We start from the raw sequence: 22520 nt of genomic DNA, 5'->3' as shown, positions 1-22520 counted from the left end.
GATTCTATAAGTGACCTAATAAAAAAGTGATCTAATTGTTTCCACAACTGCTTCCAAAATTACCAGGGCCTTTTCTCCTGGCTGGTCATTGTTCATGGAGTCATAAATCACAACCCAGGAGATCACTCAGCTCTTGACAATTTGCTACCATACTACCAGGGCTTGTATTCGGCTGGGCTGCCACCACTGACAAGCTGTTACTTAGGCAATTGACATGTTCAAAGTAGCACAAACTGCAAGGATATCATCAAGAAAAGAGTTTTTAATACCTTTTCTTTCTTTTTTTTTTTTTTACATGCTTATGTTCTGCTCAAGCTGTGAGTAGTCAGAAAACATGGATACTCCACTGCAGCTCCTGCAAAGGCACATGGCAAAGCCTACCATGAATATGAATTTTCCTCCGTGCTACTTCTAGAGAAATTGATGCAGCTTCATGAGCCAGGCAAAGGTCTCTCATTTTGAAGGATACTTATTTTAACACACAGATTACATGGAGGCTGTTTGCTTACTTCAACTGCTGAAATAGGTTTTCATCAAAACCAAAAAGCATTGCAAGATGAAATTTTAGGAAAACTATTGGCCTCCCAGAAAAACAAACATCACTGTTTTGCACCTCACATCTTACTTTTCAGTGGCCATATCTCTGGACTTACCCTTGATGGCATTTGGATGATGGTTCCCAGGGAGCAAGGTGCTGGAAGCAGGGCTCCTCTGGTTGCAACCAGAAGGGAAAGCTACCCGTCTCGTTTAGCTGCCTGAGCAGTGTGGTGCCACAGCAAAGCAAACAGCATTGCTGGCAACAAAGACAGGGTGATGACATACATATTTTAAATCCCAGCTAGCCAAACAACAGTAGGTGTTGCTCAGATTTGATCCTCCGGATGACAAACGCCCTTCTCTCTTTTGTTCCCCCAACAAAACTGAGCTTGCCCATTCTACAGCTGTTTTTCACTCCCTGGTCAGCCTTGCAGACATGTTTTGACATTGCTCAGTGAACCTGGTCCATGTTTTAAACACACAGTTATGGAAGTTGGGGTGTATCTGACACTGTGAAGCACAGCACTGGAATCTCTCTTCTTCTCTCATGCCAGCAGCAGAAAATGTCCTTCCTACATCACCTCACAAAGAAATCCACCATTTGTAAACTTCAAACCCAATCCTCTAGGATAAACTTTACTGGATTAAACAATTAAAGAAGAAAATGATACTTGATATAAAGATGAACCCCTAACTCCTGGACAATCCCCTTGGCAGTCTTTTTGGGGATGGTCATCCCATGTGCTGCAGCTTCACTCTTTCAGGAAACTTTCATCCCCGGGGAAAGTAATAAACCCAGTTTTCTCAATGAATCATCAGAGGGTGATCTAACCTTTGCTCAGGAGGAACAAGCACCTGACAGATAGTTGGAGCCAAGGAATCAACTTTCCTGACCCATGAAAGAGATACCAAGAAATGAATTTAATAACTGGGTATCAGCAAGGTGAGAGTTGTTGGTGTGATGAACTTCTAAAGATGCCACATTGGAAGCAAAGTGGGGAATTAACCTATGCTAGCAGTAAAAGTTGTATGAATTACCTCATAGTGGGAAGAGTGGTGAAAAGGACAGAAAAAACAGAGCTGGTAGTAATCTCATAGTGCAATGTTTAAGGGTTTCTTCAGTGTTTTTTTATCATCCAAACACTTCCACCCTGGGAGGACACAACCTTTTAAGGTGTCCTCTATTTGATATTGGCCTGGTTTCACAAAGTAGGAGCAGAAGATGATAGTAGGTGGCTTGCTAGGTAAGGGTCAGGCACTGATCTTGAGCTTTTACAAAACCTTGGCTGGAGAGTCAAGCCAAGACAACTCTTCATGACCGAGAGTGGGGAGAACCTGCTTATAGGACAGCTGTATGCACTTCCCTGTGCCCTCCAAGCCAAGGTACAGGAGATGGAAATGTTCCTTGCACTTGCAGGGAAACCCATTACAAGCCAGGCTCTCCAGCTCTGTGCTGGGGTTGCAAAATTAAATACCCCAAATCCTAAGATTATTTGCAAACAGGGCAGAAGAGTAACAGTTGGAGACTTTACCTCCTTTTCACTCAAGTAGAACATTACTACCCCCAAGATCAGGTTTTTCCTCACTGAATTCAAAGGTAAAGTGCATAGCTGGCCTGGGCTCCTGTCTTCTGCATACCAAATTGGTCAGCCTTAATGGAAGATCAGATCTCTGCTGATGACATTCAATAGCTGGAACAAAACAAAAGGGCAACTGGTCAGAAATTGCTCAGTGAACCCCCCCCAGACACTCAGCAAAGCCAAGCAGTACAGACCTCTGATGTCTTTGAGTAGAGACTTGGTAGACCACTTGGGGTAACAAGGCTTAAAGCACTGTATCATCAATACACCTAAATAGAGAGTGATCCCCTGTGTAGGGAGAGTCCAGGCTGAAGGCCAAACACACATCAAAACAGCTCCAAGGAGCTGCTTCCACAATTCACCTTCGTTTAGGTAATTGATGTGATTGTACAGTAACACCCAAGCTCTTCCACAAGAGATTTTTAGCCAAGAAAGTACAAAGATTTGTATAAGATTGGTACAAAATTTTTGCACCAAGAAGGTACAAAAAGGCCAAGTGGCATGACCCAACCTGATTCTTCTCCCACTGTCCCCCAGTTCCATTATTGCTCAAACTTCTGGAGGATTGTGCTTGTAGAAACCAACAGGAGTTTCAATGGTTTAAATGTTAGGCCCAAGTATGCAATGTCCTGGGGCAAAAATGGGTTCCTCCTCCTCCCTCTTCCCTCCAGTGAATGTATACTCCAATGCTTGCAGTAGGGAAGGTTAGTCCTCCACTAGAGTCCCTTGAATAAAAAAGAAGCTTCTGGGAGCACACTGAGCAAATGAGTTATTTTGAAAGGACAAGTTAGCTTTATAATTTGCCTTCACAATGTGTTCTGTACTCTAATTACAAATGCAAACACAGTAATTGAGAACAGCATCGTAAAACTCTGAAGGAAGCCATAAGTGATATAATACATGGACATGTTTACCATTTGGTGCAGCAGGATGCCTCTATGATGTTTTCCCCATGTTTAAACAGGGTGGAGATTTGCTTCTCTTTTGTAAAGTTAATTCCACGACAGTAATTCTTCCCTCTGCCTCCCCAGTTCCCAAACCCAGCTCAGGTAAAATGCAGCTTTCAGGAAACATTTGCTCTCTTTGTTTGAGTGGGGAAAAAAACTCTTCTTCTTTTGAAAGGTAAAAAAGTGTTAGTTAAAGCTATTCAAAGGGGAAGAACAAAGGGGAAGATCCTAGTGTGTTCTCTACCTGTGAAGTCCCACTTTTGCCTGCAAATATCTCATCATGGTGAAATGCAGGAAGGATCAGGGGCTGTACTGATGCACCCCCATCTAAACTGTCCTTGAGGAGACTTCAGCCCTTTCAGTGGCTCCCAGGAGGGATTATCCCCAGGCATCTTTCCTCCAAGAACCCACTGCCCGAATAGTGCAGGCAAGTGGTGGCTCATGATGCTCTTCACCCATTTAATGAACTCTGTCATGTTCTGGGGTGTGGAAAAGAGTTCGAAGCTCTAGCTTCTTTTCCAGTAGAAGGAGAGTGAGTAGTTTAAGGTCATAAATGGCAGATGAAGTCAGGATAGCTGCTGGCAGACAGAGTGAGAGTTTTCTTCATGGATGGACAGTGAGAGGGTCTACAGCATCATGGACATGGTACAATCCCATGTTCCTGCATTCATCCTCTTCATCCATTTTTGTACTTCTACCTCTCCTCCTCTGTCATCTCTTGAGTTACCCTTTCCATGTCAAACTGGGGTCCTGCTCCAACAAAGATTTCAAATAAAGGCAAACTTTATGAGTCTCAAAAGTCTTCCTAAACACAATACAGAAGAAAAGTGGAAAGACAAGTTTAATATCATCCCTATCTTCTGGAAAAGACCTTCAAGATGCTAAGTGGAGTGGACAGGAGGGATGCTTAACACTTCAAGGAGTGGTGCAGGATGAATGGCAGAGCCTCATTTTGCCTAGGAGCCAGGTAGCAGCATGGACAACTAAACCGAGAGAGAATTGGATCAACAATCAACCAACAGGATCCTAAAAGCTCACCTAAGCTTAACAGCTGCTAAATAACATGACAAATCATGTGACTCAAGGCAGAACAGCTCAGCCTCCCTTTCGAGATCAATGAAGACTTGTGTCCTCTCTGCAGCTCGCTCTGGCTCGCACGCGTGCACACCCGTCTCTTTAGATTTGCTGAAAGCTGCTGTGGCCTGGATTTCAGAGGTGCTGAGTGCCTGCAACTCATCGTGACAGGCTATACATCAAATCCATCACCTCCTGGGAAACTTGATTACCCTAGTGGAAACTCTCATTTCAAGCATTTAACTGGTACCTACTGGTTTCAGCCAGACAGTTAGGTTTTGGAATGGATCACTCGGTTTGGGCTGTGCTAATCCTTCAGGAGAAATAAATCCAAGTCCATGAAGATCATCGTAGAACTCTACTAAACTGTCTAGAAAGATATCAATTAAAAGAAAAAAAAAATACCTATTTTAAAAACATTGAACTGATGAAAAACAACTCACACTTGGCTGGTTAGAGCTGTTCATCAGGTGACTTGTTGCTGAACAGATGTCTCCAGCTGGAAATTCTTGGATGAAATTCTCTATCTTCTCCTTTCTTTATACATCAGTTATTACAGAAGTATGCTAGAGGTTTGAAATGTGTTATTTCAAGAGAGAAAAACAAAACAAAACAGAAACCACATGTAGATTGCCAAAAGAGAAGTTGCCGAGGTGCAGGCACAGCTTCAAGGGGTCCATCTTTTTATCAGGATGTTTGAAGGATGAAAATAGAGTTATTAAAACTCCTGCAAATACAGATTTAAGGCTGAACATAAACAGGGTTCTCACACTGAAAGCACAGAAGGTCCAGGAGACTCCACTCTGGTCTTCTGCAATGTGCCAAGTGGTAGTCAGTTAATATATGGAGAAAGGAGATTAGTTCACAGTAATTAGAGGAAAGTTTTTACTGTAATTTCAGACACAGTGAGTATTTTTTGAAGTGTATATAAATATATATATGTAATTTAATTAATTCCTGTATTAGTGCTTAGCCAAAGACTGGCTAAAAGAAGGATAACTCCATCTAATGTAACATGGGTATACACTGATTGCTGCAGGAGCAGTTTCTTTCCTACCTTACAGGGTACATGCTGGAAATTTGGGGGTGCATTTCATCTCCACTGACACATTGAGGAATTGATTCTACCAGAATAAAACAAGCAGAAATGATCTCCCTTGCTATAGCATATCCGAAGTGCCCCATAAGATTGCCATTAAAATAGACACAGGAATTGAAGCAACCTTCCTGGAACACATTTCATTCTCCCGGCAGCTTGCACTCACCTCATACTGCTCCTCTCCTGCCTGCATTTCTCTGTGAGCCCTCACACCAGTCCAGGAGATGCGGTCACTGTTTATGAGATCTCAGAATGACCTATTCAGCAACTAGCCAATTTGGCTGGAGAGCATTTAGCTTGGAAAACAGTGGGTGAGATTTTGCAGCACTGCCGTGCTGCCAGCTCTCCTGCGCAAATTAATTTAACCATGCTGCAGAGAAGCTGCAGAAGGAACAAAATAGTTACAGAGAAACTGTGGCTTGCTCTAGGGACAGCAATCAGCTTTGTGAGCCCTCCACATGTCCTGGTTGGGTCCCATTAGATCTGCTCCCCTCAGACCCTCCATAGGATCTTCGTGGCAGCCAATGATGGGAAACATCTCCAGCTTTTCTGGGGCCTGGAGGTCTAGTGAGCTTTAGGCTGGGAAGTATTCACAACACTCAGCAACACACAATCAGACAGGCTGAAATGCAGTTTGATTTCCCAAAGAGAAAATGGCAAGTTGCTCTGTGAGATGATACTTTGTTTAGGCAAATGGAACATAATTTACACTCAGAAATTGAGTTTAATAGCATTTGATCTAGGGCTATTTGAGGCTGTGGATCTGTTTATACGCAAAAGAAACAAAAAATTGAGAGCCTTTTTCTTTCCCTTGTCTGGTTAACAGATGAATAAGTCTTCCAGTCTAGCAAGGAGAGTAAACAAAAGCATTTTATCATAATTATTCCCTTTCTCTGCCTCTCCTCTTGTCCCTTCCCATGTTTAGGACTTTAAAGTATTTGAAGAGGAAGGTGGGAGCTTGCAGAAGACACCTTGTTTCCAGCTTGGCTCATCTTTAACTCTCAGAAATACACAAAAGGACACTAATTTCAATGAAAAACAGTTAAGTTAAGTACTTCTTTGCTTCTCTTCTGAATGTGAATCTATATGCAGGGGCTAGCACAGAAGCAGGTGAATAAGATTCACCTAAGAATCCTTAGGTGAACAGAGAGCTTCATTCCCAAAGGGCACAATAAACCTGATCCCTCCTCTTCTGATCAGCAAGAGCACAGAAGCTGCAAGCCTGACCAGTACATCAAAAAGGAGCTTGAAAAATACTCAGAGCAAAAAATGCTAACGGTGCATCCTTCTCCTGTAACTGCGCTGATATTAAATCAGGAAACAGCACAGAACAACCACAAACACATATATACAGAGGCTGTCAAAACAGAAACAGAACAAAATCCCTAATGGGGACTAAAGGTGCAAAGAGCAAGAAGAATATAGAGTATAGGCTTTGTGATTATATTTAAATCCTCATGCAGCAAATGCTAGTAAGGGAGTTCCAAAAAAGGGGGGGAAAAATCTATATATAAGCAGTTTTTCTGATCCAGGACTTTGTGCAATGAAAAGGAATTACAGATCAGTCAGAATGAAAGGGTACTGGTCCCAGCGGGTGTTGAAGCATGCCTGTGGACTCCTGGGCTGTAACGACAGCCCCCTGATCCTGCAAGGGCCAGGGAACATGCTCAGCTCTACTGTGAGCAGCTTCCCCGATGCCGTGGCCACTGAACCTGCAGCAACACGAGTCTTGCTGAAAAGATGCATAGTCCTGGGTTTCCCCAAGAACAACTGATGGCAGACCTTCCTTCCTCTCTTCTTGAGGGTCTACAGATCTGATTGTCAAGAAAATCTCTCTCTGAGCCCCTAGTTTAGAACAATTTGTGGCCAGAAAGGGATACTGACATTTTCTGGAAGATCTGTATTTCCTTCCAGATCTGGGAGATCGTGACTTTGTGACATTGAGCATAGGTCCAGGACACTTGCCCTATCTCCCCATCTCCATTTTCTATATCACATCCAAGGAAATAAAAAATCCTTGTGAGGATCATTTATCCCACCCAGATATCTGTACAATACCTCTGTATTCACAAGAGAAGCAGATAAGCAAAAGAGAAACATTTCTAGTAAGCAGTGGTCCAAGTTCTGAAGACTTTGAAAACCTTTTGAATGACATGAAGTGTTCTAACAGGACATGACTGCAGTAATTATAGTTTTTCAGTTTCTACGGGCTACTTCAGTTCCAAAAGGTGATTTCTGATCACTCAGAAAGGTTTTGGTGCTGCTTATTAGCTAAATGCTCCTGAAAGGGCTCAGATAATGAATTCGATGTGCCAGGGTTCAAGTAGCCAAGCACAGGAGGGAAGCTGATCATAGCAAGAGTTGAGAAAGAGATTTTGTGCTTCCAGACCAAGTGTTTCTGTTAGAAAGAGTTTTTACCGTGGTGGCAAGGGGAATCAACAAGCGGGTGCGTTAGAGAGGAGGCTATGATGAGAATGTGGAATTTAGAAGGAGACAAAGAGGCAGATTCTTTTGAAAACAACGTTGGATGGACTTGTTCATGGTACAACGGTGCTAAAGCTGAAAGAAATAGAAGGGAAAAGTTTCTGCTCTCTGCTCACCTCCCTGCCAAAGACATCCTTGTGGAACGTTATAGAAGAGGACAAAATGTTGTCATTTTTTCCCAAAGACGTTCCCTGTCCTCTTCCCCAGGGCGCAGCAAGACCCTGAGAAAACTGCAGAGGCTGTCATTGGAGAGTTGCACTTTTTTCTCTACACAAAAAGGAGGGAGGAAAGGCACAGCAGCATCTCCGCTTCCAGCCCCTCAGGACGACGAATTCCTGCAGCCCCGTGCCAGGGCTAAGACTGAGCAGTGAGGGGTGCTGAGGGGGCCACTGCTCCCTCCAAAACAAACCAACGTCTCTCCTCGTCTTCTGCATCCACCGAGCCTCGCAGGGACGCGGATCCTCGCCTGAGCATCACCTCAGCACGCGCTGGTGCGGTGCCTCCGGCCCGGTGGGCACTAGCAGCCGCCGGGGATCCCCCCGAACTCCAGGAGCCACAGCATCCCTCATCCCCACCCGCAGCAGGCCAGCGCCCCAAACAGAGCTGCCGGTGTTGAGAAGAGGGGTACCAGCCCCGGCGGGGGGGTTTGGGGACAGGTACCGCTGCAGAGGCAACCGGGGAACAGTTTCGCAGCCAAACCCCCCGCCCCCTCTCCGGTCCCCACACAGGCGAGTTCACGACGTTAATTAAACGCGATGCCCTCAAATCAGCCCCCTAAATGACAGTGTCCTGCGTAGCAGCAGCGCACGCCCGGATGCGCTTGTTCTGCTGCACGCTCTCCGCGACCAAGCGAACCCCAGTTCCGCCACCCCCACATACTGGTCCCACTCTACTTCGAGCGGGGATTTAATGCTGGACACTGCTAAGCCACGGGGAAGAAAAAGACTCCGAGCAAAACCTACCCTTCTGAAGTGTTGCTCCACTCCCTTGTCACAGATCCACCTGTGAAAGCGTGTCTAAAGTTAGGGCTGCGATTTGCCCCGATCTTAACTGATCCATGCTAAAACCTGAGGAGACCTCAGTTTAACCCAGGAGGGGAACCATCGCTAATTTTATGCTGCAAAGCTGCGGTACATACTTTGTCCAAAGCATGTTACAAGCTGTACTTGGGCATTCCCGGCAGAAAAGAGAGGGGGAGAGGGAACAAAGATTTCTGGTTACCGTTCGTAATTTAATCCTAAATTCGTGGGCCATTCCCATCAGCCCGAACGAGCAAACATCAACACTTTTCTTTCTCATGCACATGCATCTACGATAGATGATTAACCAGGTCCTTCGCTGTTTACATGGCGGGGGAAAAAATCCTGACAAACTGCGCTGTGCCTGCTCGCAGTTTGGGAAATCAAAAGTCAGGCGAAAGGAGGTAAGAATTGGGACGAGTGATGCCCTTTTTTCTCCATCCTTGCCGGCTGCCAGCCGCGGGTAATTGCGGCTTGGATGTGTGTTTAGTATCAAAAGTCCCACTTCAGGCAACATATGCCACTTCTATTATGGGGTGGAAAAGATAATTCAGGGGAGCTAAAAAAAAAAAAAAAAGAGCAAACTAGGAGCGATTCTCAGAGAGCCAGAATCGTGGAAAATACATATCTGACGGCCGTCTGATTTTTTGTCAGTTACCCAGACCTGTTGTTTGCAGGAACCGGGGGCTGTGATGCCACTGTAACATGGTTCCATTTCTGAACGTCAGCTCTCCATAGCCCCCGCTCCGGTTCATGCAGAAGCCAAACCAAACCCTTACAGATATCTACATACTCGCGTTTTAAAGGCAAGCTTTGCAGTTCCAGTGGCCCAAGGACCGCAGTGCCCTGCCCTGAGTGTCCACGCCGGATGAGGCTGAGCTGAAATGACATTTTCATTTTATTTGAACTCTTCCCGATTTTGGCCGGGAGTTTGCGAAAGGGAGGGAGGAGAGAAGGAAGAGCGGGAAGAAGTAATTCATTACTCGAAACTAACCTTCAGAAAACTGGATCTTGAAAAAAAAAAAAAAACCCAGAAAGAAACAAAAATAACTAAAGCCGCTCGATTAGCAGCTTTCTGGTAGAGGGAGAAGGCTCGGGGTGGGTGGGAACGAGCTGTGCCGCGGCGCTGCAGTGCCGGGCAGGTGGCTACCTCTTTCCGCGGGCGCGGAAGGGACGGGAAACCCTTCCCGCAGGAGTAGGCAGCCGCTTTGCCCCGCAGAGACTCCAGGAGTTGCGATCGGGCGCATGGGGTTGGGGTGCGCGGAGCTCCCCCTGCGCGCCGCACCGCAGCAGCTCGGCTCCGCGGAAGGCAAAATCCTGCAGGGCTGCCTAGGCGGGCTGCTGAGCCCGGGAATCATCCTCTGCTTCTCCAGTAACTTTATTTCTTCCCCAATTCTGATTAAAAATAGATCGGACGGAGGAATATCCCCCCTGACACCTGAACCCCTGCGAGAATCACCTCTGCTGTCTGAATTAAAAGCTCTGCGATAAACAAAACTGGCCTTTACCCGGGGACTCGGGACGCAAAGCGAGTCTTACTCTAAGCTAGCCACGTAACGCCTCAAGTTTTGTTGGATATATTTTACAATGGAGAGCGAGGGATGGAAAAGCAAAGAAACAGCCCCAGAAAAGTGTCCCGAAATGTTATGACAGTGAGGATAGAGGCGCAGAAGGGAGCTCTAACTCGCGGCTTAAAAGATTAAGAGAAGGGACAGCGTGTGTGTGTGGACAGGGAGATAATCAGATCAATGCTTCCTCCGCCTTTCAGTAGCTCCACCTTGTGAATATACCTCAGTAATTATGAGAGGAAAAAGTATCGTCCATCTAATGGCACGTTTTGCGGGCTGCATCCTAGCTTCTCAAGCGCTCCCTTTTTCCTTACTGCCAACGATAACGTTTAGCGGGCAGGTAAAAATAGAGCTCTCCCCAAGCAGCTTCCAGGACTTCATTGATGATAACCGAGAGGACCCACTGAGGAGGTTCTCGGCGCTCCCTAAGCCCCCTCGGGAGGCAGACAGAAACCGCCGAGTTCCTGCTTCTATCTGTTCTGCCAGGGTGGCCGTGTACCCTAGAGTTCTCCCGTCCGACCCAGGCCTCTCCGCGGAAGGGGCACCGCGGACCTCTCCACCTCCGCTTGCCTTGGGGCTGTTCGTTAAACAGCAAATAAACGGCGATATCCCAAATCTGACGCTGATGAGAAACCTTCAGCGCAGTGCCCGTATGGACCTCGGAGCTCCCAGAACCCACGGGAGATGCAGGAAGCGCCCGTAAGAGTTCCACGCGTGTGCTTCCACACATACGTTTGGAGCAGAGTGATCTGTGGAGGGAGATGTGAGTGTTCCCAGGTGTGCGGCTCCACTTCGGCTGGCATCAGGGTACGAAGGGACTCGCTCCCCCAAGAAAAGATAACTCGTAGGGGGCACCGAAGCTGACCGCTCTAGGGCATTACTGACCAGGAGCTATGTCCCCTCCAATGCGTGGGGAAAAACTCTAACGAGGCACTCATACTAAATTAAGCCCCGCAGCGCATGCATTGTGAAGCGGGATTTAATCCAAACCCCCTCCGTGGTTTCCACCTCCTTCCTCCATCCCGTTACTGAACGAACCCCCTGGAATTTTTTGGAGAGGGAGACTTTCCCTTGCTTTTGCCTTCTCGGTTCCCTGCTCGGCAGCAGCTGGCTCCGTGGGGATGTGGAGCAGCGGGACGAGCGGGGCTGGGCTGCGAGCATCGCCCCGGAGAATGCGCTTGGGTCTGGCAGAGAGAGACCAAAGCCAGGGGTATGCGCGTGGGGACTTTCCTAGTTTTGTCCCAGCTCCACGGAGACAGCTGCCTCCTAATTAATTTCGGAAAAGCAGTCACATCTTGGAACTTTTCGGCTAAATAAATTGGAACACATGGGATATATGCTGAGGTGTAGGGGGCGGAGGAGTAGCTCCAGAGCAGTGTGGACGTGTCGGGACCGCAGCAACTCTGTTCCCGCTGCCGTTCCTTCATCGTTCCGCTCCCACCCGCCGCTTCCCTTTTTTGTCCGAGTGTTTTACCCTTTGAACAGTCGCTGTCGTTTTCCAAATGGACACTTGGGGTCGCAATTTCTGTCTGTTTGAGCGTAAAAACTGTAAAAAGTAGCTCTAATCTCCCTTAATCGTTACAAAATGTTCAGGGGGAAAAAAAAATCCTGTTACCGGACCAAAAAGGAAAAAAAAAAAGGCAATCTAAAAAAAAAAAACAAAAACCCAAACCAAAACCCCTTACTAGCCGGGTACGCCTTTGCATGCACTCAAGGAACAGCAGAGGAGAGCAAATACGGTCCCTTCAGTACTGAAATGTAATTACGTTTTCTGCCTTCTCTCCCCAGTGTTTGCAATTGTCTGTATCAATGCCTTTGCTTTACTTTAGGAAGAGATTTGCTTCCTGCAACCGGGAGGATTTCCCCGGTTCTATAAGGGGACCTGACAGCCTTGCCGAGCTGATGCTTCCCTCCCTCCCGGGTCCCAGAGCATCCTCTTCGGCACAACCCACAGCCCCAGCGCTGCTTCCCTGGTCGGACCCGGTGCGCGTTGTAGGACGGGAGCGTGTTTTGTTTTCTCGGTACCCTCTTCTCGGGCCGTTTACATAAAGTTGGAAAGGGCGATGTGGGGATGATTACTGCCTTGAAACTGGCTACGGGACGGCAGCGGTCAAAAAGGGACTTTGTTATATTTAGAACAAAGGGACGGGCCGGATGTCCCCGAGCTCTACTTCTTTGTGGATTGCAGCTGCCGAAAAGAGAGGGGACCGTGTGGAAATAAATAAATAAGAGACGAGGCGATGTTGCGGGGGGCGGGGGGGCTAGCGGGCGGGGAGCTCCCGGAGGAACGGGGCAGGCAGCGGCGGCCGCTCAGCTGGCGCTGCGAAGCTGTCACGGCGCGGCCCGCCCCCGCCGCCGCGGCCGTCCGGCCCCGCCACCCCCGCCGCCCGTGCTCCCTCCCTCCCGCCCTGCCCGGCCCGGCCCGGCCCCGCCGCTGCGCTGCCATTGGCGCGGCCGCCGCCGGCCCCGGCCCCCGCCGCGCTCTCGGCGGGCACGGCCGTATAAGAAGCCAAGGGGGGCTGCGCTACGAATCACAGCTGCACAACGAGCGCTGGTGGCGGCAGCAGCTACAGGGAAGACCTGGGTCCTGCTTGTCCTCCTCCTCCTCCTCTTTTTTTTTTTTTCCCTTCCCTGTCCTTCCTCCTCCTTCCTCCCCCTCTTCCCTCCCCTTCCCTCGCGACTGCCGGAGCCAGAGAAAACTCCCGTGCAAAAGCCCGGCCATCACCGCCCAACCGCCGGTGCTCGGGCTGGAAAGTTGCCGCAGACTCCGGGTGCTCTGCTACAGCGGGGGGAAGGCTCCGGACTTACAAAAACCCAGACGGGGAGAGGGGCCACGGGCTGCTTAGACGTTTTGCACCGTTCTTCTTCCTGCACAAAGCTGAAGGCAGCATCTTTGTATTGTTTTGCTTTTGCCCTTCCTGCTCCTTTCTCCTTGTGACCGGGTGTCGATAAGTGCCAGGAGCTGCTGCAGCCGGCGGTGCGCTGCAAACGCCGATACAAAAAAAAAGGCAAGGAGACATCCAGGCGGCCCCCGGGTGCCGGCTCGTCGTTGTCTTTGGTTGCTTTGGACTGACGAAGTCTCAGAAGCCGGCAGAAGGAGAAGGCGGTGGAGGGGGGAGCCGAGGAAGCAAAGCTAAAGTTGATTTGGAATAAGAGAGCACGGCCAACCCTCTGCCAGGCTGAGCGCTGGAGTGAGGTCTCCAGCCCCCTCCACCGGGAGAGGTGCCCGCAAGACAACGATGGCCGGAGAGCTCAGCATCGGAGCCGAGCTGCCCACTAGCCCCCTGGCCATGGAGTACGTCAACGACTTCGACCTGATGAAGTTCGACGTGAAGAAGGAGCCCTTGGGCAGGAACGACCGTTCGGGCAGGCACTGCACCCGCCTGCAGCCTGCCGGCTCCGTCTCCTCCACTCCCATCAGCACTCCCTGCAGCTCCGTGCCCTCCTCTCCCAGTTTCAGCCCCACCGAGCAGAAGACCCACTTGGAGGACCTGTATTGGATGGCAAACAGCTACCAGCAGATGAACCCCGAGGCGCTGAACCTCACCCCGGAGGACGCTGTTGAAGCCCTCATTGGGTCCCACCAGGTATCCCAGCAGCTGCAAGGCTTTGAAGGCTTCCGGGCCCACCACCACCACCATCATCACCATCACCAACACCATCACCAGTACCCCGCGGTCACTCATGAAGACCTGGCCGGCAGCGGGCACCCTCACCACCACCATCACCATCATCACCAGGCCTCACCCACTCCCTCCACCTCCTCCAGCTCCTCCCAGCAGCTCCAGAACTCGCACCAGCAGCATCCCCCCTCCAGCAGCGTGGAGGACCGGTTCTCGGATGACCAGCTGGTCTCCATGTCCGTGAGGGAGCTCAACAGGCACCTCCGAGGCTTCACCAAAGATGAGGTGATCCGCCTCAAGCAGAAGAGGAGGACCTTGAAGAACAGGGGCTATGCCCAGTCCTGCAGGTATAAACGTGTCCAGCAGAAACATCACCTAGAGAATGAAAAGACCCAGCTCATTCAGCAGGTGGAACAGCTCAAGCAAGAAGTGACCCGGCTCGCCAGAGAGAGAGACGCCTACAAGCTCAAGTGTGAGAAACTTGCCAGCAATGGCTTCAGAGAGGCCGGCTCCACCAGTGACAACCCATCTTCCCCCGAGTTCTTCATGTGAGTGCTTAACAAAAATAATTAAAAATAACCCAACCCAAACAAAAAAACAAAGAAACCCCACCCCCAAACCTGACCCCCGTCACCTTTCTCCCCTACCCCATCCTCCTCTGACATCTCCATCCGTCTGCTTGACTAGAGAGAAAGAAGGAGAGAAAAATAGAGACTTGATTTTACTACTTTTGTTCTTTTTTTTCCAGCATCCAGTCTTCTAGAGTAGCTGTGGGAAAAAGTAGGCTGGGGGTGGGGATGGGAGAGGTAAAGTGCAACTTTTTGGCTTTTGTTTGCAAGTTAGGGAGAGGGACAGAGACAGAGGCAAAGAAGGACAAGTAAAGCATTTTATGGCTTGCTTGCTTGCAGAATGAGATGGACTTTTAGAGAATAACAATAAAAGACAATGAACAAGCCATCTATAGCATACTGCCTGTTCAGAGAGATAGAGAGGACATGCACAGCACCATCTCATGCACAATTTACCTGCTTGGAAAAAAAACTCAACCCTAAATCAAGAGGACAATATATGCAAAGTCTTCATATATTGCCTGCTTTGAGAAATGATTTACAGGACTCAGATGGGACATTCAATCTCAGAAAGAAAAGAAAGAATGAAAAAGAAAGAAAGAAAAAAACTCATCAGTTTTATTGCCTGCTTGATTATATAGAAAAATACGAAAATCTGCATTAAAAATATTAATCCTGCATGCTGGACATGTATGGTAATAATTTCTATTTTGTACCATTTTCTTGTTTAACTATAGCATGTTGATCATTGACCATAGATTTCTGTTGTTGTTTTGTTTCATGGATAAGGAAAGCATCACGAGTTATCAAACTTTTTTACTGCTTGTGCAGTTTTGTTCGTTGGTTTCACTCTATTTTTCTTTGATGGTTGTTAGCTTGTAAATATCTGCTACTTCAAACCGCACAGGAGAGAAAAAAAAAGACAGCACACCCCACACTCACACAAAGAGAAAATAACATTTCAGCAGGCTGGTTGTATGGTTTGTTTGGTATTAAAGAGATACTTAAGGAGGAAAAAAAAAGTTATGGGCATTTTGCATTAGAAAAAAAGAAAACAACTTTGTGTATCTGGTGCACTTTTGAGTTTGTTTGGTGGTTTGTTTTTTTTTTTTGTTGTTGTTGGGTTTTCTGTTTGGTTTTTAGTTTTGTTTGTTTAGTTTTCATTTTGGTTGTTGTTTGTTGGGGCAGAAGCAAACCAGCCTGTATGGCATTGGCAAAGCTGAAGAGGGATAACTCTCACCGGTCACTAGAGTCTACTCCACGCTTTAAAGTGGCAGAGAGGCTCTTCCCTTTAGGACACTTCCCAGCCTGGAGGGGTGAGGCAGGGCCATAAAGTTTCCCTTCTGATCATACACTCAGGAAGCGAAGGACGAGATACTAATTCCTTTTTAAGAAACAACTGCCCCTTGATTTTTGGGTAGATAAAGACAAAAAAACCCCTAAACCCAGCTGATTCCGAGTCCGGCTGAAAACAGCAGCGAGGGCTCTGAGTGAGAACTGAAGTTTGGTTTCCCACTGGGAGCAGTGGATGAGTTAAGCTGGAAAAGGATTTAAAAGTAACACCACCCTCCCCTCCTTTTTTTTTTTTAAAGAAGACATATTGCAACTTTTCAATGTATTCTTTTGCAATGATTTGTAACCTGCTTCTCTGCTTCCCTACGCAGCAAGTGAAAGTTTTAGCCGGAATTTATTTGCAGTTGTATAGTAGCAGTAGTTTGGAGTCTTATGGGTGTTTTTATTACCTTTTTTTTTTTTTTCCTTTTTCCTCCTGCAGGTCAGTAAAAGGATTTTATGTTGCACTGACAAAAATACCAAAATGAAAACTTATTTTTTAGTTTCCTTTTAGGATAGCTGGCACTGCTGGCCGGATGCATTTTAAGTTTGTATTAGTTTATAAATTAACAGTAATAACAAGGTTGTAATGAACAGCATGGTGCTTGCAGTTTTAAATATTGTGGATATTAGTCATGCATCAGAAAACGATCTTTGGTTTTTACTGATTCAACTGTGTTGAAATCAAAACATTGCAGCAGCGGAGAAAAAAAAAATTGTTTTTATTTCATGTAAAGTTCTGAAGGGATCAATTTCAAATCCTGCTTATGATATGAAAAAATATTAAAAAAAAACCAACTGGTCTATTGTAGTTTTATTCAGACTGGTTTCTGTTTTTTGGTTATTAAAATTGTTTCCTATTTTGCTTATTAAAATCATTGAAATGGCATTTCTTGAAGGGACCTGCTTCTCTGACGTCTCAAGTTGCCCCCTCCAACACTTCCAAAGAAAGGCAGGTTTCAGGACCTTCCGCACCCTCGCAGTGCTGTCCAGCCCGGCCCCGCTCCGAGCGCCCAGCGCCGGGCTCTGCTCGGGGGATCGCAAGGCTGCTTTGCCCGCTCGGCACCGCTGCTGCACACAGGATAGGACCGCTCTGCAGTGCCCCCTCCCCCGCTTTGCCCAAATCTCTCCAGTGGCAGGGGGTGAACATCCATTCTCCCCTCCCCCCCAACCCCGTCCTGGAGAAGTGGAGCGGCCGGAGTCTCACTCAGGGCCCGGCTACCGGCGGGGGGTCCCCTCTGCAGCCCGCAGGGAGCGGGAGCCTCCGGCCCGAGCCACCCCGGGCTGCCAGAGAGGGGAAACGCGAAGGGGAGGCACACTTTCTTCTCTCCCCTCCCCTTGTATCTTTTCCTTTCTTAACATTAGAAATGCGAGGACTCGGACAAGCCTGTCTTTTCTCCCTGCTCCTCTTGCATCCAGGCTGCCCATTCACCTTCCTCTCCATTTGCACGTTTTGTTTATTCTGGCTTTTTATTTTCTTCTTCTTTAGTTGGTTTGTGTTATGTTTTTTTTTTTTTTAAATATTAATTTAGGGGGGTGTTTCTTTTATTTTTATTTTCTTTTTTTTAAAAAAAAAATTTATTATTACTTTCTGAGCAACGAGTGCTTTAGAAGACTCTTCGAATCGTGTGGCAAAGATGCCAGGTCTACCCCCGCCACCCCCCAGGGCTCAACACCTCACGGTCTTCCCCCAATTCGTCAGCTGTTTCCAAGGCAAAGAATCGCGAAGCTCCTTAAACCACAGCCGGAGGAGGTTAGAAATCGCTCCCATTCCTCGCCTGGCTGCGGGAGCAGGAGCCCTGGAGTCGGGTCTCAGCGTGTTCTCCAAGTGTGGAAAAACTCTTGCTGAACTTTAAATCTTTCTTAAAAACAAAACCCAAGGCACCACACGACTAAAAAGAATCCCCCCCCCTCTGTCCTGCTCCTTTTCCCAATAGCAGCGAGCTGTCTTTGCAGGGGTGGTATAAGGAGCTTTTGAAGAACAAAAAACAAACCCAACACAGACAACCAAACAGTTAAGGACAGCGTAGGGCAAAACAGAAAAATTACAAGGAAATACAGTAACTTAAAACCAAAACCCCTCGAAATCCATTCCCATCCTGGTCTTGTCAGAGCCAGCTGGGCCAAGCCCCTGGGCTGGGGGAGCTTGGAAACGGCCGGGACACGTTTCAGCCCCCCGGCTACATGAGTCAGGCCCGAGAACAAGTTCGTAGCCTGCTGCCCTGCAAAGGGGGGACAGGAGTTTGCAGAGGAAAAGGATGAGAGCGCCTGGCTTTCCCTCTATAGCCTCCCTCCTTGCCAGTAAATGCTATGGCTGCAGAAAGCCTGAGAGGAATATTGTTTGTGGGAACTGCCACCGCATATTAATGTCCCTTCATGCATGCATTGAATAAATCACTGAGGCTAATTGAACAACAACAACAACACACACACACACACACAAATAGGAAAAACAGGCCTTAGAAAAGCCCTCCCGATTCCCACCGCAGAACTGTGTCAGTGGCAGGGCAAAGCCACTGCATGGCCAGGGTGGCTGCAGCCCCCAGTGCTTCCCAGCGCCCGTTCCCAATCCAGGGATTTCATTTATCTCAGTTCACAGAAAAGAAGCAAGCAATTTGTCACCATCACGAGTACAGCCCGGGATGGTGGCATCGGGATCAGCCTGCTCTGGAAGGGATGAACCTGTCTGAGCCTGGCCTGTGGGCTGCTCTCTTGGCCGGGAGCCGGGTTGGGCTGGCTGGGAGGGGGTTCCGACATGTCAGGGGGGAATGGGCAAAACCATCTGCACTTGTGGTCGCCCGAGCTTGAGACTGGGCAAAGCTCTGCCTTGAGGGACCGGCAGCAGGGCCAGGCAGCCCTGTGGGTGTCGGAGAGGGCAGGGCTTGCCTATCCACCACTTTGCCTTGCCCCCTCACCTCGAAGGAGCTCCGCCAGGGAAAGGTGACCCCCCCTGCCCCCCGGCATCATTCGCACCTTGCTGTGCCCGCGTATCCACTTTGATCTTTCGCCGTTCATCACTGATTCATAAAGAACAGACACAGGAGTCGAGGGCACGATGGAGAGAGGTTTCTTGAAGAGAAAAGGAAAACGAGACCATCCCCCCCCCCCCCCCCCCCCGCCCTTCCCCCCCGCCGGGACCGGCCTGCCAGCGGGGTGCTCCCTTAGAAGCCAGGGGTCTTGGGGGTCAACTCAGCCCGCCCTCCCGGGGCTCCCTACTTCCCACTGGGAGCGTTGTGGAGAAGCTGAGTGGCAACTCTGGGGGATAAAGAGTACTTCTTGCCCAAAACCCGCTTTATGCCTTCTTCGGATATGTCGCTTTGCATGCGCGTCCTCTGTTCGTCCTTTGAGCTACTTGTCCCCAGGCACATCCCGGTCAGGGTTTGAGGAGGTCTGTAGGGTGCAGCACCCCCGAGCAGCCTGTGTGCACCCCGGGGCTCGGAGGAGGCCGGGAGGCTGCAGCTGCTGCCGCGCACGGGGGCTTCGCCGGTGCCTGAGACCGACACGGTTCGGAGGGGCAGAGCGCTGCCCACCTTCCGTTCCGGGAATCTGCTCTTGAGGCTCTGCAGAGCGAAGGTGCTGCAAGCTGCCTCCAAAAATATCCCAGTATGACCAGGGAGCGGACTCCGACTCTGATCCTTTCCTTGCAGCCTCGGGGAGGATGGGGTCGGGGTATCAATGAGCCAGGACCGGACTCAAATTGCGACCCGGATCGTGCATCCCCGGATGCAGCAGGGGTCGGGGGCTCTGCGGTGTGCTGGGAGCAGAAGCTCGGTGCCTTTGCAGCCAGCAATGGGCCCGTCGAAGCTCCTCGGGAGCAGCGCGGCGGGGACAAGCTGGCTGCCCTGCACACTCGGGACATGGCGGGGGAAGAGCCCAAGGTTTCAACAGCTAAATTTGGCTGCCCTATGACGGTTCCCTACACGATCTCATGTAGTGCAGGAGGACGATTCCCTTCAGTGAAAATCACATTATTTCGTTTGATCTCACAGTTTTGCAAGAGCTATTGCTAACAGCTGTAGCGAGAGCTGCATCCCCCCGCCGGGGCAGAGGTGACGAGCGGTTGCGGCTGCTCCCAGAGTTAAACGAGATGCTCAGGCAGGAAGCACAATTGGCAACACCCCCCTCTTCTCCCGTTTGCTGACCCAAGCCTTACAGACTATCTCTGCCAACCATGTAAGAGACTCTTCTCAATATTGCCTTCCCTTCAACAGAGTGTATAAACCCAATTGTTTTTAATTCCAAACCAGAGAAATGTGAGTCTAAAAAGACTAAATTTTTTTGAGGGGGAGGGGAGGCATGTGGGGGGATTTGGGGGTGCTGAAGACAGAAGCTTTGATCTAAGACTTCCCGGAGATGCTGCCGTCGGCGGATGAGTTGCTCCGTCGTGGGGTGGGCAGGTGAGATGCTTTATGAGGATGAGCCAGGACTTGCAAGATAACTGTTCCCAGCTAGGTTAGGGTTTAAGTTTTTCTTTCTTTCTTTCTTTCTTTCTTTCTTTCTTTCTTTCTTTCTTTCTTTCTTTCTTTCTTTCTTTCTTTCTTTCTTTCTTTCTTTCTTTCTTTCTTTCTTTCTTTCTTTCTTTCTTTCTTTCTTTCTTTCTTTCTTTCTTTCTTTCTTTCTTTCTTTCTTTCTTTCTTTCTTTCTTTCTTTCTTTCTTTCTTTCTTTCTTTCTTTCTTTCTTTCTTTCTTTCTTTCTTTCTTTCTTTCTTTCTTTCTTTCTTTCTTTCTTTCTTTCTTTCTTTCTTTCTTTCTTTCTTTCTTTCTTTCTTTCTTTCTTTCTTTCTTTCTTTCTCTCTTTCTTTCTCTCTTTCTTTCTTTCTTTCTCTCTTTCTTTCTTTCTCTCTTTCTTTCTTTCTCTCTTTCTTTCTTTCTCTCTTTCTTTCTTTCTCTCTTTCTTTCTCTCTTTCTCTCTCTCTTTCTCTCTCTCTTTCTCTCTCTCTTTCTCTCTTTCTTTCTCTCTTTCTTTCTCTCTTTCTTTCTCTCTTTCTTTCTCTCTTTCTCTCTTTCTCTCTTTCTCTCTCTCTCTCTCTCTTTCTCTCTCTCTTTCTCTCTTTCTCTCTTTCTCTCTTTCTCTCTTTCTCTCTTTCTTTCTCTCTCTCTCTCTCTCTTTCTCTCTTTCTCTCTTTCTCTCTTTCTCTCTTTCTCTCTTTCTCTCTTTCTTTCTCTCTCTCTCTCTCTTTCTCTCTTTCTCTCTTTCTCTCTTTCTCTCTTTCTCTCTTTCTCTCTCTCTCTCTCTCTCTCTCTCTCCCCCTCTCCCCCTCTCCCCCTCTCCCCCTCTCCCCCTCTCTCCCTCTCTCCCTCTCTCCCTCTCTCCCTCTCTTCCTCTCTTCCTCTCTTTCTTCCTCTCTTTCTTCCTCTCTTCCTCTCTTTCTCTCTCTCTCTCTTTCTTAAAAAACAACAACCAAACAACAAAAAAACAACACATCTTTTTTTCCATCCTTCTCGGACGGGCTCAGTGCCCGTCTGGCTCTGGCAGGCTGCTTGGTGCCGGTGATTGACAGCCCAAGGTCAGGGAAGCTAGCTTCTTCGGGGCTGCTGGTGTCGGATTTCGGAGAAGACAGATAACACAGCCCCGGCGCTCAGCAGAGCCCCTCCTGGCTCCTCCGCGGCCGCGCAGCCTCGGGACTGGAAGCGCTGAGTTCTGCGGGGCTGCGGAACGACCCTGCCCGGTTCCCGCGGCCGCGTAGCCTGGCTCCGCACCCCTCCGCCTCCTTCTGCCCGCCAGCCAGCATCCTCCCTGCCGCTGCTCTGCTCCAGGGTTGTATTTTTCCTCTTTAATTTTAAGTTCTGATCTCCTCGTTACAAAATTGAGCAAGCATCTCCCCGTCACCGGGTCGGGTCGGGAGGGGACACTGTTTTGCTCCGTGTGTGGATAACTTTCACTTACGGTTTATTTTACCTTTAAAAACCCATCATGTTTCACTGCGTAAGGTTATGGTAAATCTGAAGTTACATGCACACATACAAACAGACACTTGTTCTCTCTAAATAGCTTATTGCATAATCCCATAGTGTGTTCAGTAACGTAGCATGCAGCAGTCTGATAGAATCCCACACAAGACTTTTATTTGATGCAAGAAGGAGAAGGAGGAGAACAAGCAGAAAATGGGGAAAAGAAAGAAAAAGCTTTCAAGTGCTGCCTTTTCTTGCGTTTTAAATAGTGACTTTCGGTAGCGAATTCTAAACACAGCATGAGGTGCTGCAAAGCGTTTTCTTGCTATTGCATCCAGGACAGGGAAGAAGCAATTTAGGCTTGTGAGCTGGTCCTGCGTGCAGTGGGCTGCGGTGTACTTGAGACCCACGGTACTGCAAATCCTTAAACAGAATTGCTCCAACGGGGGCTTGGTGTATTTACAGGTTTGTCACAATCTGGTTAGAATAAACATCGCTGTAAAGAGGGGGGGAAAACCATTCCACATAAAGCAAACGACACGTTTTCCTGTCCCACCGAGGCTGCTCTTAGGTTTTAGAGATAGTTGTCCTCTGCCATGTTTTATTTCCCCTTTTAAAGTTTCACTGTTTGTCTCAAGGCACAGATTCAAAACACTGCATTTCCACTTTATACATGTGTTCTCTTAAAAGATTTGTTTAGATAAGGAAACCAATGTTAAGTGTTCTCACTTGAAAGAAATTAAATATATAGAATGATAAGCTGCTGCTAAAATACATTAAAAAAACACATTTAAAT

At 48.2% G+C, this 22520-nt stretch overlaps 1 protein-coding gene across 1 annotated transcript; it reads left to right on the top strand.

Moving 5' to 3' along the window:
• Nucleotides 1–12856: 12856 nt before the first annotated feature.
• On the top strand, nt 12857–16899 carry MAFB (MAF bZIP transcription factor B). The gene has a single exon (XM_064167625.1). It carries the CDS (start codon nt 13548–13550, stop codon nt 14481–14483), a length of 936 nt encoding a protein of 311 aa, XP_064023695.1. The 5' UTR covers nt 12857–13547; the 3' UTR covers nt 14484–16899.
• Nucleotides 16900–22520: the final 5621 nt, after the last annotated feature.

This window comes from Pogoniulus pusillus, chromosome 29 (genome assembly GCF_015220805.1).
Source record: "Pogoniulus pusillus isolate bPogPus1 chromosome 29, bPogPus1.pri, whole genome shotgun sequence".
Classification (NCBI taxonomy): Eukaryota; Metazoa; Chordata; class Aves; order Piciformes; family Lybiidae; genus Pogoniulus; species Pogoniulus pusillus.
The sequence above is the reverse complement of the archived record's forward strand: the minus strand, read 5'-3'. Positions and strand labels throughout refer to the sequence as shown.